The sequence below is a fragment of the Canis aureus genome, chromosome 29, assembly GCF_053574225.1.
Source record: "Canis aureus isolate CA01 chromosome 29, VMU_Caureus_v.1.0, whole genome shotgun sequence".
NCBI lineage: Eukaryota > Metazoa > Chordata > Mammalia > Carnivora > Canidae > Canis > Canis aureus.
This window is the reverse complement of record NC_135639.1, coordinates 22,648,031-22,663,884: the sequence shown is the minus strand read 5'-3', so window position 1 is coordinate 22,663,884 and position 15,854 is coordinate 22,648,031. Positions and strand designations below refer to the sequence as shown.

Here is a 15,854-nt window from a genome sequence, read left to right as displayed (position 1 = left end):
GGAGGGGAAGGAGATAGGACCTCTGTCTTCTAGAGGGTAGGTGCCTAATTTCCATAAGCACCAATTAACAAACACAGATGATCTAATCACATTGATAATCCCCTCACTCCCATATTCCTCCAGTACTTTTCCACTAGGTCATCCCAGGGTTTAAAAATATTCCTGACTTTGGGAATCCTGGGTGGCTCAGTGGTTGAGAGTCTGCTTTTGGCTCAGTGTGTAATCCTGGTCCAGGGATCGACTCCAGCATCAGGCTCCCTGCAGGAGCCTGCTTCTCCCTCTGTCTATGTCTCTGCCTCTCCCTCTGCGTCATGAATAAATAAATAAAATCTTTAGAAAACTATTCCTGACTTTTGTTTTAGTTGAGATCAATCTTGCCTGTTTAACTCTGTGCGATATAATTTGTCTTTAATAGGTCACACATGTCATTAAGATTTTCCAGTAATACATAGGAAACTCTGACACTTCATCTGACTGAAGACAAATTGACGATGTTTGCTCAGAAATTTGGTTTTAGGAGGGAAGACCACTTCCTTGCTTAAGCTTTGGATGAAGAAACTGTTTTTTTAGTGAAGGTAACTCATCTGATAGAGAGTGATCCACTCTTGGAGGACACCTTTCAAGACATTTTAGGAAGAGCAGTAACTAAGCCTGGTGAGGGAGCAAGGTGGTTAGAAATATTACCTCTGGATTCAATTCTAAGGTTCTATTTGTTTATTACAGTTATCTCACATTTTCTCATTTGTAAAATAAGAGTAAATATAGCATATTTCTCATATAAGTCTGCTCAGAGGATTCAATAAGACGTCCTATTTATCAAGTGTTTAGAACAGATGCTGATAAGGCCTTTGTCAATGTTAATCTCTACCACTACCATCACTGTTACTACCAGAGCTGTCACTGAAGAGCAGAATGACTTGAAAGCAGCGATTTCCCACTTTGGGCTACAATCTCCTATCTGTGAAATGATGGGATGGGCCAGATAAGCCCCAAAACCTTCTGGGTTTAACGTTCTCTCCATGGTTCTGATGAGGTGACTGATAGGTTTAATCAAGAGGGCATGTGTTGGGAATCATGGGTCAGTGCCTGTCAGTGACACCCAGGATATCCAGGAAGGAGAGCCTCACATGGAACAGACATGAGAGCTGGTTAGTGGGGTAATTTCAGAGCATGGGCCCTGTGTCTAGATGGACCGTGTGAGGAGCCCAGCTCTACCATATATGAGCTGGGGCAAGTTGCCTGCCCCACCGAAGTAAGGAAGGAATAACATCACCTACCCTATGCTAGGGTTGCTGAGAGGATTCGGTGCATTCCCAAAGCACAGAAAGGAGATGGGGAAGGAAAGAGAAGCGAAAGCTCTCTTCCATTCTGGCCACCTGGCTGAGAGGTCTCCTCACTGATGGGACCTTGTGAGGAAAACCAGAGCCCTGGTTTGCTTTCACTTACTGTTTGGGCTTATGGAGCCTCTTGTAGGGGGCCCGGGTGGGGGATGGGGCAGGAGGAGGCAGGAGGGAGGAGATATTGTGAATGTAACACTTGGCATGGGAGGAACATTGTCCTCAAACTTGTTCAAAGTTGCTTACAAATTACATTTTGAATTTGAAGGTCACGTTGGCAGAATGAGAAATGAAAAAGCAGAACCTGCATCAAGGATTTTGCGACTGGGGCAACTGATTATTTGGACCACTGGCTAGTTTGTCTCTGTCTCAGTCTCTGTCTCATCCTTCCTCCTTTTACTCTTTCTCTGCACAGCATTCATCTTTCTTATATTAAATTCTTGTTGTTTTTTTTTTTAACTTTTCCATGATGCGTAATTTTACATTCTTACTATCCACTAATAATACTCAGTGCAAACTTATCTTCCTGGGCAGGGAAAAATTACCAAAATGAGATCCAATTTGTATAAACTGCTCTTAATCCCTCATTTTCAGCTGGGGATCCTACCTTTCCACTTTGGTAAATTTTCATTTTGTGCAATACTGACTATATTTAACTTCCCCCACTGATTAGAAGATTTCTGTGTAGTTGTTCTTTCAAACTCATATCCCATCTCTGGCAATATGTGACATCTGCTTATTTGGGGCCTCCATCGCTTTTAATCCAGCAGGGTTTGTTTGTTTTGTGTGTGTGTGTGTGTGTGTGTGTGTGTGTGTGTGAGATACATATTTGAGGAAGAGATTTTCAGAATATTTAGATACTGATAGATTCTTCTTAATAATCAAGACTCTTAAAAGTTGAACTTAAAAAAAAAAGCCTCAATATCAACTCTTTTTTTTTATAATGGGTTTTAGTTATTCGAACACCATAAAAATACTAATGGAATGAAGTAGCTTTACCCGTAATGAAACTCATTCTGCCCCACTTCAGGTGAGTGAGGGTAGAGTTGCCCTATGTGCACCTGAGCCACTTGCAGAAAACGAACTTATAAATGCTCTCGGGGTCTTGTGACCATAATTGTGCTGGTGAACCACATCTCTCCCAGAGGGCAAGACCAGACCTGACTCGGCTCGTTCTCCACTATTCTCCGTTCTCTGGGTAGAGGCCTGGTGGCTTCTGGTACCCTACAAGCACATCGCCTCATCTGAGCTTGGGTCCAACCAGGGCTTGATGCACAGGGGCACTCACCATACACTGCGATGGTCTTTGTGTCTTGCAGGATGGCATTCCCAGCGGACACCTGCACTGTGATGGTGTTCATCCCTTCAGAAGTAAACTTGAATGATATGCTTCCTTCCAGGGTGATCAGAGGCTAAAATAGGTGAGGGTATACAGAGTGAGTGGACAACCATTCAGTTCCAGAAGAGATAGCCACTAGCTCGGAGCCACCAACAAGCCAGTTAAATTGGCACAGGATTTTCCTGGTGTGTCTCAGTGCAACTGGCTCCATCTGAGCTTCCCCATCAACTCCAGTCCAGGCCAGAAAGGAGCTATGAGAGCCATGACCCCACATGACTCTGCCCATCCCTTGTGAATGTGACACCTTTCTTCTGGTGTCATCCTGATTCAGGGCTGCTGAGATTGATAGGTCTTGCTCACTGGTGGGATAGATCTCATACTCAAATCAGATGAAAACAGGTAGTTCATATTAACCCAGATTTAAGCAAATCTTAATATTTAAGAAAATCTATAGGCTTCCAGTCGTTCATCTCCAGGGTTTACTATTCATAGAAAATGACAATGGAACACAGCAACCATGCACACCAAGAATGTTCTAGTTGGACTGGAGTGGCCTTGTGTGGCTTGGCCCCTCTGAGAAGCCCTATCAGCAGTTTCTGGAAGTAGCTGCTATGGAAACAAGTACTAATTGGATAGTGGTTTGAGGGCTGGAAAAAAAAAAAAAACCCACAACAATTTGGAGTAGTGCCTGTAATATAATCGGACACCGGGGTCCTGGAGGAAAAGATAATTAGCCTATTGACCTCCCTCAACTCATTCCCCATAAACATTTCTTTCCTCTCTTTTCTTAATTTTAAAATCCAAATTCATGTAACTCCCTATATGGCAGAGGGAAGACTAAAGCGCAGCACAAGACATAAGAAGTCTACTCAACATAATCTGTTGAGAATTTGGTTTTCTGCTGTAAGGTCAAAAAACATTTAAAAAGGAGACACAGGAGAAAGTTCTTTATTACATTCACCTCCTAGCACTAGATTTTAGGCAAATAACTTAGATTTCTCTTCTGTCACTGTAGGTAGTGGGCCCAATGTGGGCCAAATTTATATGCATAATTTCAGAAGAAATAATAAGGAAGCCTTCTTTTTAGAGGAGTTAAATTAGCAGTAGAGGTGAAGAGTTTCCTTCCTCTGCCAGGCATGTAGCAGGTTTGGCATCAGAAGAGATTTCATCTCTGGGCCTGTGCAAAATTATGTCTCTAGTTAAAGCCAACATTCAGCTCTGGGGTAGAAAAAGATTTGTATCAGAAGAAGATGCACTGTATTTGAAGAGCAAAGTCACCAAGTTCAAGAGAGCAGCTCTGCTGGAGAAAGATGAAGCCTTCTAATCCTGAGCAACTCCTGTAAGTGCCCTTTGTGGGGGCTTTAGACTGGACCGCCTGAACTGATATATAGAAGCAAACTAATCCCTGAGAATGGAGGAAATTCAAAACAGAGCTTGCGGCCTGGTAGGAGGGCAAGAAAAATCCCCATAGGTATGGGAAGGCCTCGGATCTGGCCTCCACATGAAGCAGTCGAATGAGGCAGGAGGAAACCACTTCACGTCTGTCCGCCTGACTTTTTTATCTGCACAATGAGGGACTTAGAGTAAATAAGATTTAAGGCCTCTGCTGGTTTTAGAGTTGCTGCTGACTTTTGCTCATGGGGCATGTTTTGGGAAAACATAAAGGGTGAAGTTGAGAGAAAGGAGAGGCCACATGAGGAGGGCCGCACGGGGGCTGGGTTGTAATAAACAAGTCTTTGTTGCTTTTGACCATCTGGTATCCACTGGCTTTTTTCCTTTTGAGGACCATTTCTTAGTCCATGTGGTTCCAAGGAGGCTGACTTCAATACCTCTTCTTCCACCCAGCCCTGGGAAGGCGAGATCACTAATGCTCCATTCTGGGACTTCTTTTCAAACTTCTGTTAAAGCCAGTTTATGTTCTCTGCTCAGCTGTGAGAGTATAAAGCTCAGGCTGCTGCTAAGGGTCTTTGCAAAGGGAAGTCCAACTGGAGAAGAAGGCGAACATAGAGGAAGGCAGAGATGAGGCGTAGAGGTGGCGTGGTGAGACGGGGACAGAGGGATAAAAGGAACACACGGATGAGACTACTGGAGCACTATGAGCCTGCTGTCCCCGAAGCTAGGACTACCCCTAGACTCCTGAGTTCCATAGTCGCTTTCACTTCCTTTATTTCCTCAGCCAGTTTGAGCTGAGGTGCCAAGGGATCCTGTGTGGAAGGCTGACCTACCTCGGTGTTGTTTCCGTACCACCACACGTAAGTGAGGGTGCCCACTTGGCTGGGCCACAGCACTGCCGTCGCGTTGACCTCTTTGTTCTTTGTGGTGACAAAGGGAAGAGACAGGTGTACATGCTCCAGGGGACCTGAGGCATAAGAGAAAAGACGAGGCATAGAGAAGGAAGAGCTTTCTCTGCTTCACCTTTCCTGCTCTGAAGAGAATACATATTCATTCTGGAAGTCTCCAAAACATCAGTCATACTCCCTATGGAAGGTGCCAAGGGGCTTTCCCTACCTTAGAAAAAAGATATAATGTGACCCATTGTGTCTCAATATTTTCTATTTACTGATCTTTCTTCTAGGCCTAAAACTTGAGTTATTTATGTGTGAAACTTAAAATAAAATACGAGTAATTTATGAAGTCCTCAAATGAACAGGCATAATATGAGAATTCAAAGGAAGATATGAAGTGTTTCCAAGAGGTCAAACCCATGGTGGTAAACCAGGATGATGAAAACCTCATGGACTGGATGTGGTGACAGCAGGAGCTGGTGGCAGTGGTGGTTACAGCAACAAATCCCCAAACCATTTTAGATGTAATTATTCTTGAGGCTTTGTTGGCATTGTAAAGATCTATATATGTGTAAATCTGTATTTTTATGTATGAGAGCATGTGTGAGTGTCCCTCTGCATGAGTATATGTAACACTACCTGGTTCAAACTGTTTGGTGTTGAGTTCAGCTTGTCCAGGACCACATATGTGTGAGCAAGGAGAGGCAGCTCTGTGGTTCTCAGATGTATTCAACTAAAAAAGGGGATGATTCTACCTATGGAGGCCCATTAGACAGAAGCCTTAATCAGATGCCCAAACCCACAAAGCTATGAGTACCCTCGTCACAGAAAACCAGTAGGGCTCTTCCTCTGACCCCTGGTCTTCCCTTTGAGCTGCTTCTCCCAGGCAAAATGCAGTTTCCTTTGAGGTGAATGTGGCAAAATTCTGTCATCCCATCATTATTCCATGAAGTGGAGAAGAAAGTGATAGCTTTCCATCTGATTTAATCACCACTTAATGTGTTTCCAAGGGTATATACTTTGGCCTTTTTTCCCCACCATATACTCAGCATTCTGCTGAGTAATATCATCCACACCCTGGCCTTCAACTATAAAGGACATGCTTAGAACTCAAAAACCACCTACTTAACTCGGGACTCAATTAGAAGCCAGATGTTGAATAATGAATAAGAAATTCATTATTTCCCCCGCATTCTGTATTCTCCATATCTTGATGAATGAAACCAATATTTATCCAGGGGACCAACCCAGAAGCAGAAAGTCAATCTGGATTCCTTATTCCTTGTCATCCAGTCTATGTTGGGAATCAATAACTTGGTTTCATAAATATCTCTCAGTTAGAGTTCCCCTCACCATCTCCACTCCTTCCCTGGCTCATGCAGCTGGGCTGTCATGACCCGCACAGATCTTCCTGCCTCCAACCTGCCCCCACACTAATAACCCACCCTCTGGCTACGTGTTCAGTGCCTGCATTCCTAAGTAATAGATAAGCTGCACCAACTGCCAGGGTCCTCAGCACCCGGAATAAAACATACACTCCAGGGTGAGAGTAGAGCAAGTGCAAAGACCTTGAGGGGGAGATGGTTCTCCATGTTTGCAGAAGAGAAGAGAGCCTAAGTGACTGCAGTAGAGAGATGGAGGGAAACAGAGGGAGCCAATGAGATCTAAGAGAGATTCAGGACACAGAGCATGTGTTTTGTAGGCTCTGAAGTATGCATATGTGTGTTTGTCTGAGTCCATTCTTACATGTAGACACATTATACGTTCATACGATATATGGTGATGACTATGTACCTTTTCATACCACAAAGTGTTGTGAGAGTGATGTTTCTAGAAAGCCAAGTTGATCAGACTACTCACTTGTTCAAAATTAAAATTCCCATTACCTAATAATGATGACGATAGTTAACACATACTGATCTAAAATTTGTGAGACAGAGAACACAGGCTGCAAACTTTTGGAGGGTAAGAGTTTCTCCTATCTTTGGATATAAAAAGATTAGAAGAGTTCCTGAGATGTAGCAGATAATCGAATGTTTGTTGGGTAGATGATAAAATTTCTCATTTCTGCTTTTGTCTGTGCTTCTCGCTCTTCATCGAATTAGAGGCTTGGTGACCAGCATACAGAACAGAATTGATTTTCTGGCTTATAAGCCATATGATAAGAAGTAGTTGCTCATAAGTCAGAACGGTTCAATGTACTAATAAAAGGGCAGCATTTACTGAGTGATGACCATGTACCACATATTCTGCTAATGACTCTTTTTACTCTCATTTGCTCCTCACAACAACCTCATGAAGTAGGCACTACTATCGCTTCCATTTAGAGAAGAACAAACAGAGGAAAATGACTTTCCCAAGGTCATGAAGCTAGGAAACATCAATTCCAGGGTGTGAGCCAAAGCAGTTTGATTTTAAAGCCCATGCTCTGGCCAGCTGACAAATGTTCAAAAAGATCTTTCCCATCTTCACAAAAGAGCTATTGAGAGTCAGTATCTACCGATCACTTAAATACATGCCAGGCATTAGCAAATGCACTTTACACATGCTCTCATTTCTTACATGGCTCTTGCTGTTCCCTATCACTCGGTCTGCTCCAGCAGGCTATGCCCTGTTCTCCCCTGCAGTCTTGGCTTAGACACCTCTCTGAGGGCACCTGCCAGCCTTCAGTCTCCGCTCCAGTGACCAGGCTTCTGGAATGTCCTTCCTGTCTCCCCTGATCTGAGTGAATGACTCCGCTAGAATGCAAGGACTAGATAAGCTCTCTTAGACATGCCAGTTCCATTCTAAAGGGGTTCAGCATTTTTGTCTCTCTCACATTAGTATTTAATATTTTTTTAAAGTCAGTCAGAACATCAAAATAAGAATGGTGCCGGTGTGTCCTGTTAATAACAAAAATGGGATCTTTTCAGTGAAATGTGGTCATTAATTCATTCAATAGTTTTGGAGTGTTGCCACATGTCGGGCATCATTCTAGGTGCTCGAGACACCTGGTACTTGGTGGAGGTTATGTATTATTGAGGGAGGGAGGCAGGCACTGAACACATAGAGCAGAGGTAGGTGCTATTTTTGTCTCTCAGAAGGAATGACATTTGAGCAGTGACCTGAATAAACTGAAGGAGTTCACCACATACTACCTGTGATGCTCCAGGATGAGGGTAGAGCAAGTGCAAAGATCTTGCAGAGGAAGTTTGAACAGCAAGAAAGCCCGAGTGGCTGCAGGGGAGAAATGGAGGGAAAGAGTGGAAGCCAATGAGATCTAAGAAGGATTCAGGACATACAGCATATCGGCTTGTAGGCCCTGAAGGATGCATATGTGTGCTCGTATGAATTCATTCTTGCATGTTTGTACATTACACGTTCATTCAAATATGTGCGATTTACTTTTCATATTCCCACCTTGTCCTCTTGTAGTCATTTAATTTTCATGTGTTTAACACACCTAGTTCCTACTGCCCAAAAGCCTATCTTTTAAGCATCTCTTCTATGTGCAGAAGGTGCAGTCTGCACTAAGTGAGTTGTGGAAGTGGAACTCCAGCCCCTGGAGGCCCTCAGCTGGCTGGCTGCACTAAATCCAGAGCTGAACAAGCCAGCAGATGTGGCTCCATCAGACAGGTGCCTGTGATGCACAAAAGGGACGGCAGGTGGCGCTGCATCACTCCATATGAATCTTCCTGGCTAGGTGGGTGAGGGAACTGGGAAAATACTTGTGTGAATTGGGTCTCCCTCCTCTTTTCTTGTTTAGCCTTAATGTGCTACAGGATGCAGCTGATGTTTGTGAGGCTGAACATTGTGTGTGTGTGTGTGTGTGTGTGTGTGTGTGCGTGCACACATGTGTATGCACACACGTAATGATTGCTCTGGACTGTAATGACTGCTCTGCCATTTGTTTTGGAGACTTCCTTTGACCACCAAATTAAATATTGTGTATGCGTTACATTGCTGATTGTCTGAAATGTTCAAGAGCGTCTAGAAGAAATAAAAGTAGTTCAAAGAATAAAGATGAGGTCCTAAAGCAGAGTTCCTTAAACTTCAACATACATAAGGATTATACTAAACTGTTCAAGGCAGATTATGATGCATACTTCTAGGAATTCCCATTCAGCAGGTCTGGGAGAAGGCACAGGACACTACATTTTTATCATGTGATTCTGGGGCAGGGGACTCATTAAACCACACTTTACAAAACTCAAGTCTGACATTCTCTGGCCAATATAATAATCATATGAAAAGTTGTAAAGCCACAAAAATTGATCAAGAAAATGATCCATTTACCGTAAGATAGGAACAGAAAGACATCTACCTATGTAGAGAGGTAGTTGGAGAGAAGAGATGGGAAGAACTAGAAAATCCGTATAATCTTTTTTTTTTTTTTTTAATCTCCCATTCTGCAAATTTGCATAGTTTTCAGTGACTTTTTTCTGCAAGACTTGCTGAGGTGGGGTGGCTTTCTGAGCAGAAATCTGCATGTCCTCTAAATTCTACCCCCTGCCCCGCCAGCCAAAGGCAACACTGGCTGCACCACATGTCTCCTTAGTTTGCAAACTAGCAGAGCACAGTAAATCCTATCCCCAAGGACTTTCCAAATGTCAGGCTACAACAGATTACCCAGCCTCCCAGTGAGAAAGGCCGGCCCACTCCTGGAAACATTAGAGCTGGCACATCATCTCCATTTGTTTCTGATAACCTTTGCAAACCCATATTAAAAAACAAAACCAAAACTAAAAAACCCTCTGATTTGGAACGAAGTCACTTTTCTGACCTGGAGAGTACAGAGAGAGCATGCCATCAAGTCAGGCATTGGGGGTGAATTGCAGCAAAAGGGAGGGGGTATTGGTGAGAGAGGCAGAGGGCAGGCTTGACAAAGGGAACCAAGAACTGCTGCTTAGAACCCACTAAATAGAAACACACATGTTATTTTGTGATGGTGGAAAAGCAAGCTTTACTAGTTGACAGATCACAGCATATTTTGCTGGAAAGAACCTTTGAGAAACAAGATGTGTGTTCCTCACATGCCAGGGGAGAAAACCTAGGCTCAGAGAAATGGAGTGAGTTGGCTGGGAGTCCAGGCCAGCATCTGTACCTAACAACTCCCAATTCAATTGAGTGTTTGTTTTTTTCTAAAAAGACCACCCAAACCCCTCTCCCCCCACACTGTGGCACCAAAAGTTGCCATGATCCTCTTCAGGTTTGAGGTCTGGGGGAATGTTGATCAATTATAGTCTTGTTCTGACTTCCTGTAAGTGTAAAACAGTGTCAAAGAGAAAGTACTTCTCCAATCTTTGCTTTCTCCATCTGAAAGACATGCTTGTCATGGTAGAGGTGTCAGGTGAGGCAAAGGAGTCCTGCTTTGATACAGTTAGTACAAAAGAGTTAATTCTTAGGCCCAAAGTTAGGCTTAGGAAGGGGTTCCATTATATGAAGTATGCTTATCCAAACACTTAACCCAAGATGAGGCTAACAAAATTAAAATCGGAACACAAAACTTTCCATTATAGATCATCTGCTACTAGGGTGAAAGTCAAACTGCCGAGCCACTCAACTAGGCTAATGAGGAAAAAAAAAAAACAAGAACAAAGAGCTTTATTTCTTTTAGAAGTCCTGGCTTCAGCAACCTCCGATCTTTGTGCTGTTTTCCTTCCCAGGGGTGAGCAAACCTAGCAGAGGGCCAGGGTAGAGAGCTAGCCCTCAAGGGATATGATCATTTTTCCAGGTGAGGAAGAATCCAAAGGGTGACCAGGAGGGCAAGGTGTGGATGATCTATGGGAGAGCCTGAGAAACAGAGACCAAAAAGCTGCTGAATTTGAAATCAGTATTCACATACAGTTAGAGTGTGGAAGATGTTTCATACATATGCAAGATATGGAGCAAAATCACCGTAATTCTTCAGGAGAGCAGCTCTCAAACAAAAATCCCCCTTGTAGAATAAGTCAGGATATGACAGGCTGCTATGCTAGGTAGGTGGCCATTCTCAGCCAATGTACTGGCGTTTATGTTGTTAGTTTTGCTACCAATAACCAACGTTTGTGATATATTTCTGAGAGATTTGCTGACTGTTACTTAGTAAGGAAGATTATTTCTTAGAAAGAGACAACTCCAGAAAGTCCATACAGGTCAGCCCTGGAGGTGAGGGTAGCCATGGTGTCAGCAGGAAGGGAGCCTATGAAATGTGCCCCTGAACCTATGTAGCTGTATAGCAAGTTGCTCATGCTCCTTTAGGACAATCTGCAAAGTGGAGGGGACAAGGCTGTTGGAGACAAGTACCGTCACTGACAACAACCTTAGTGATCAAGAGACAGGCAAACCTGAATCTAAAGCCTGGCTTTGTAGGCTGCAATTTCCTTTTTTTTTTTTTTTTTCAATTTCAAATATATTATTCAAGCCCTCTGATGCCCACTGTTCTGGGTAAATGAGGGTTTCTAATAGTGCCTTCTTCATCAGGTTATTTTGAAAAGTGAAATCATACAGGTAAAGAGCTTGCTTAGCTTAAGGCCCAGCACATAGTAATTGCTTAATAAACATTAGCTGAAAAGACGCAGGAGGAACCATGCAGGTTGGGAATCTTGTGAGGATTTGCTTAAACCTAAAGAAGGGAGGATGTGTTTCTTCAAAGCACCTTTGTCATGAATGTGTGGGAGAGAAAGACCAAGAATCACTAATACTGCCGGAATTGTCGGTAATGAACAATTGCTCAGGGACTCCCTAAATAGTCTTGTCCTCCCACTGGACCACAGTAACTTAAGAAAAAAAGATTCTAGTTGGTATGTTCTATACTCAGTTCAGTGTGCAAGATGCAGGTAAGAGGCATGGAATATGGCCCAGCCTTAATCCTCTTGGTCTAGAATTTAGAATTAATTTGGACAAGGCCATTCATAGAAGGAGCTAGTTTCATTTTAGAAGGCCAGCACCCTATCCATTAGGTCACTGGGGCTTCACACAGCTACTTTTATTTTAAAGCAAAGCATTTCTGTAGCAACTGAAACAAGTCCTAAGCCTGTTTGGGGACATTCACACACCTGCCACAAGAGGCATTTGTGGCACACAGTTGTACTACACAGAACTTAGAAGCTGTCACAATCTCCCCATATTTAGTACATCTTTACATTCCTTGATGGGACAAACACTTCAACACTTCTTGGAATTACTTCTAAATGCAGCTCTTTCCCTCTCTCAACATCACCTTCCCTCTAACACCAAACATAACAGATAAAAAAAACAACAACAACAGGAAATACTTTACAAAAAGGAGCAAAAGTCTTTAGAAGTGTTATAAACAGTGAGATGTATCATGAAAAGAGAAGAATAACTAGATGGGTAGAAATTCCATCACTTGCGCTAATTCTCATTGTATTAGATTGAGCCATATGTGAAAATTGTTTTCAAATGGTTTTGATTAAGAAAAAAAAAGGCAAATTCACATGCAATCAGAGAGCTCAGCAAGCTGCTCTGGCCCAGCCCCCAGACCCAGGTATGCAGTCTCGGAGGCCCCTGGAAAAGGCACAGTACGTACAGCGTGCATAATTTCAAGCAACACAAATTCTAGGATTATTCAAGTTCCACTCCCTGACTTTCTTTGTACTTTCTCCCCACTTGGCTCTCTTCTTCTCCTTCCCCATCTCCTTAGAGATAACTGGTGAGCTGCTTCTAGACATGAAACTTTGGGTTATACTTTAAAAGGATGCAATATTTTAAATATGTCATAAACCAACAACAGTAATAACATACAAGTTACATGTAAGTACAGGACGGCGCTGTCAGAGCCCAGACTGTTGTCCACCTGCACGGTCACTCGGAAAATGCCCACGTTGTGATAGACGTGTTTGATCCCGTCTTCCATGGAGCTGAGGTTGACATAAGACACTGCGATGCCATCACCAAAGTCCACTTGGATGAGTGTCCTCTGGACGTCACCCTGAAAAACAGCCCACCATCAGAGAAGGGGAGTTGGTGCTGGCTGCCTCCCTCCAGAGGCTGGGGCTTGTTCTGCTCCCTGGCTCAGGGCTAAAGGCAGACTCTGGCTCCCTCCGACAGCTGGGAGCATCTGTCTGCCTCTGATAGAATCTCTGTGACAGTCCCTGGCAGACAGGAGCTCACCAAGATGGATGTTCTCCAAACGTGAAGGGCACCGACATCCGAAAGTTTCAAGGTTTGGAAAACTAAGTGTTTGATAATCAGCTCCAATTTGATATTCAATTTCCCTGAGGCATCTGTTTATACTGTTATCATTCTCATGAATAAAAGGTGTCCACACACAGCTTTAGAGATTAAGCTTCCCTTACATGGTCATAGACCCCTTCCCATATATTCAGGACCCCTGAATCCCATTCTTATTTCTGGTTCCCTAACTATGTTAGAGGAAATATAAAAGACACCTTACCTCATACCTGATATGACATTGGACTCAACCCTATCATTATTTAAGACAATGATGGTTAATTCCTTTATACTTCGGTATTTTGTGCAATCAAAATGTTATCATTTTATTCTTCATGGAATCTTAGTGGGGAGAGAAAAATAGGCAATGCTTGCCCATTTTATAGGTAGAGAAACTGAAGTATGGAAAGATTTATTTATTTATTTATTTATTTATTTATTTATTTATTTATTTATTTAGTATGTTAAGATTTAATTATCAAAGTTAATACAGCAGGTTAGCAGCAGACCTAGATGTGAATCCATCTCTCTGGACATGCATTTCATTCATTATAGATGGATAAAGCACAGATGGCTCCTCCAGGCTTGAATCACAGGGTGCCATTAACATGCAGGCTTCATGCAGACTCCTTGGGTCTCAGTTACCTCATCTATGAAATGGGCATAGATGTCTTAACTCAAAGGTTTGTTATACAACATGTGAGTTAATTAGTCATCTGTAAAAATCTGGATCAAAAAAATGACTGTCAAAACTATGCAACTCTAAAAGGCGTGCCATACTCCTTTTACAGCAGGACTGGAATCATACAATTCTAAATTGCCTCCCATGGGAGGCAAGGAGAAGAAGGATAAAAGTCAGCTTTCCAAAATCCCACACCTGTAAAAAAAACACTTTTGGAATAACTTTTGGAGATTGTTGAAAAAGTGATTGTTGAAAAACACTTTTGGAGATTCCTAAAGAAACCAGCTTCCTTCTCATGCAGCCCATCCTTTATCAAGTTCCTCTTGTTTTGTTAGCTTTTCCCATTTTTAGGAGGAAAAAGCCCTAAAAACATACATATATACACACATACAAAAAAAAACCCTTTGAAGTAAAAAAAAGTATTTTCGATTAAGTAAGGTTCATATGGTATCATATTTTTTGAAAAGGCCAAGTTTAAAATGCTGACATTTAAAAGATTAATTCACAGGGAAAGGAAAAGCAGTTCAAATTCTATGAATCTCTGTGACCTACTCTTCTGATCTATGCCCAGCCAAGCATTGTGTGTGTGTGGGGGGGGGTGGGGGGGGGAGGGGGGTGTACTCAGGGGCCAACTCTCTGGGAGGACATGTCGGGTGGGACAAAGAAACTCCATTCAGAACTACAAGAGCAATGATCCACAAGCCCAGACAGTGTGTAATTATTTGAATTCCCTTCACCAATAAACATAAATGTCAACCATTCTTTCTGACTTGTCCTTCATTTGCACAAATCAGACTGGTCAATTTCTCAGTGCCATTTCTGGTCAGTTCTCCCCTGTTTTCTAGATTGTCCACAGAGTTGCTGCCAGCCAAACCCAGGTACAGGCACAGAGGAAGAAACCACCTTAAAATCTACTCGCATTTTTTGGGACGAGTATCTGAGCAAAATACAGGAATAACTACCTGGGTTAGCCACGGAATAAAACAAGCAATATCATTTCTGAGAGGGGGACGGGTAGTGAACAGGGAAGGAGAAAAAGGGAGAGAGGGAGAGGGAGAAAGGGAGGCAGTGAGGGAGGGAGGGAGGATAGGGAGGAGAGAGGAGGAGGGAGAGGAAGAAAGTGAGGGAGGAGGAATGGGAAAGAGGGAGGGAAGGAGGCAGGGAGGGGCAAAGAGAGAGATACTGAGAAATAGAGAGCAGACATGACATAAGGGTCACCATGGGCAAGAGCACAGAGGGGAGGCTCACAGGTCAGCCCCCACAAGTGACAGCAGCTACCCACACACCTGGGAAAAGTCTGGCTGGGGCTGCCCTCAAGTCTCCCTGCCTGGCTTTTTCTGTCTGGTATTCACCAGTCTGCTTTGGTGGGCCTGGACTTCGATCTCTTTCCACTACCTAAAAGTCCTCCCAAGCTCTGTCTGGATGTCCACTGTGTGTCATGCTATTCTCTCTGGCCTGACAGTATTCCTCATTATCCATCCTGACAAGGTTCCCCGTGTATGTAGCAGGTGAGAGAGGGGAGTCACAATGTTGGGACTGCTCTAGCAGTAGAGCTGCCTTCAGAGGAGTCATGCTTTTAGAGTCGGTCAGGTATTAGGAAGCTCTGTTGATGTGAATACAGGCCCCTGGGCTTGCTTCTCTGCACAGGAGACAAAAGCATCAAGGGGCCAAGGCAGAGGATTTCATCCCTGCTGTTGCAGCTTTGCCCACTCAAGTGAAACAAACTAGATGTCATGCTTTTGCCTTCAGAGGCTCTCAGGTGCTTCACAAGCCTAACACGGCTGTCAATGCATCTTTTTTGGGCTCATCAGTCATCAGCCTCTGACTTCCTTGGGCTGTAATTATCATCTGAAACAGGGATGGCAACTCCTTTCAGAGAATAGGAAGGAGATCAAAGGCAAGAGAGCCTAAGTCCTAGATCACCATGGATTTCTGGTCATTCATTCATTCATCCAACCAACCAACCAACCAACCAACCAATCAGCCAACTGGCAGATATTTATTGAGTGTCTATCTTATGTCAGGCATGACATGGGAAAATGATGGCAAGTAAATTA

The 15,854-nt window shown here is 43.3% G+C and overlaps 1 protein-coding gene across 6 annotated transcripts in view; it reads right to left on the bottom strand.

The window, feature by feature from the left end:
• SORCS1 (sortilin related VPS10 domain containing receptor 1) overlaps window positions 1–15,854 on the bottom strand; it is a 508,497-nt gene that overhangs the window by 48,415 nt on the left and 444,228 nt on the right. For all 6 annotated transcript variants that reach the window (XM_077877715.1, XM_077877711.1, XM_077877717.1 and 3 more), the window contains exons 19-21: window positions 12,687–12,873; window positions 4,902–5,035; window positions 2,626–2,749 (exon numbers count right to left, since the gene is read on the bottom strand). In XM_077877715.1, coding sequence (XP_077733841.1) covers window positions 2,626–2,749; window positions 4,902–5,035; window positions 12,687–12,873 — 445 coding nt within the window. The remainder of the gene's footprint in view (window positions 1–2,625; window positions 2,750–4,901; window positions 5,036–12,686; window positions 12,874–15,854) is intronic.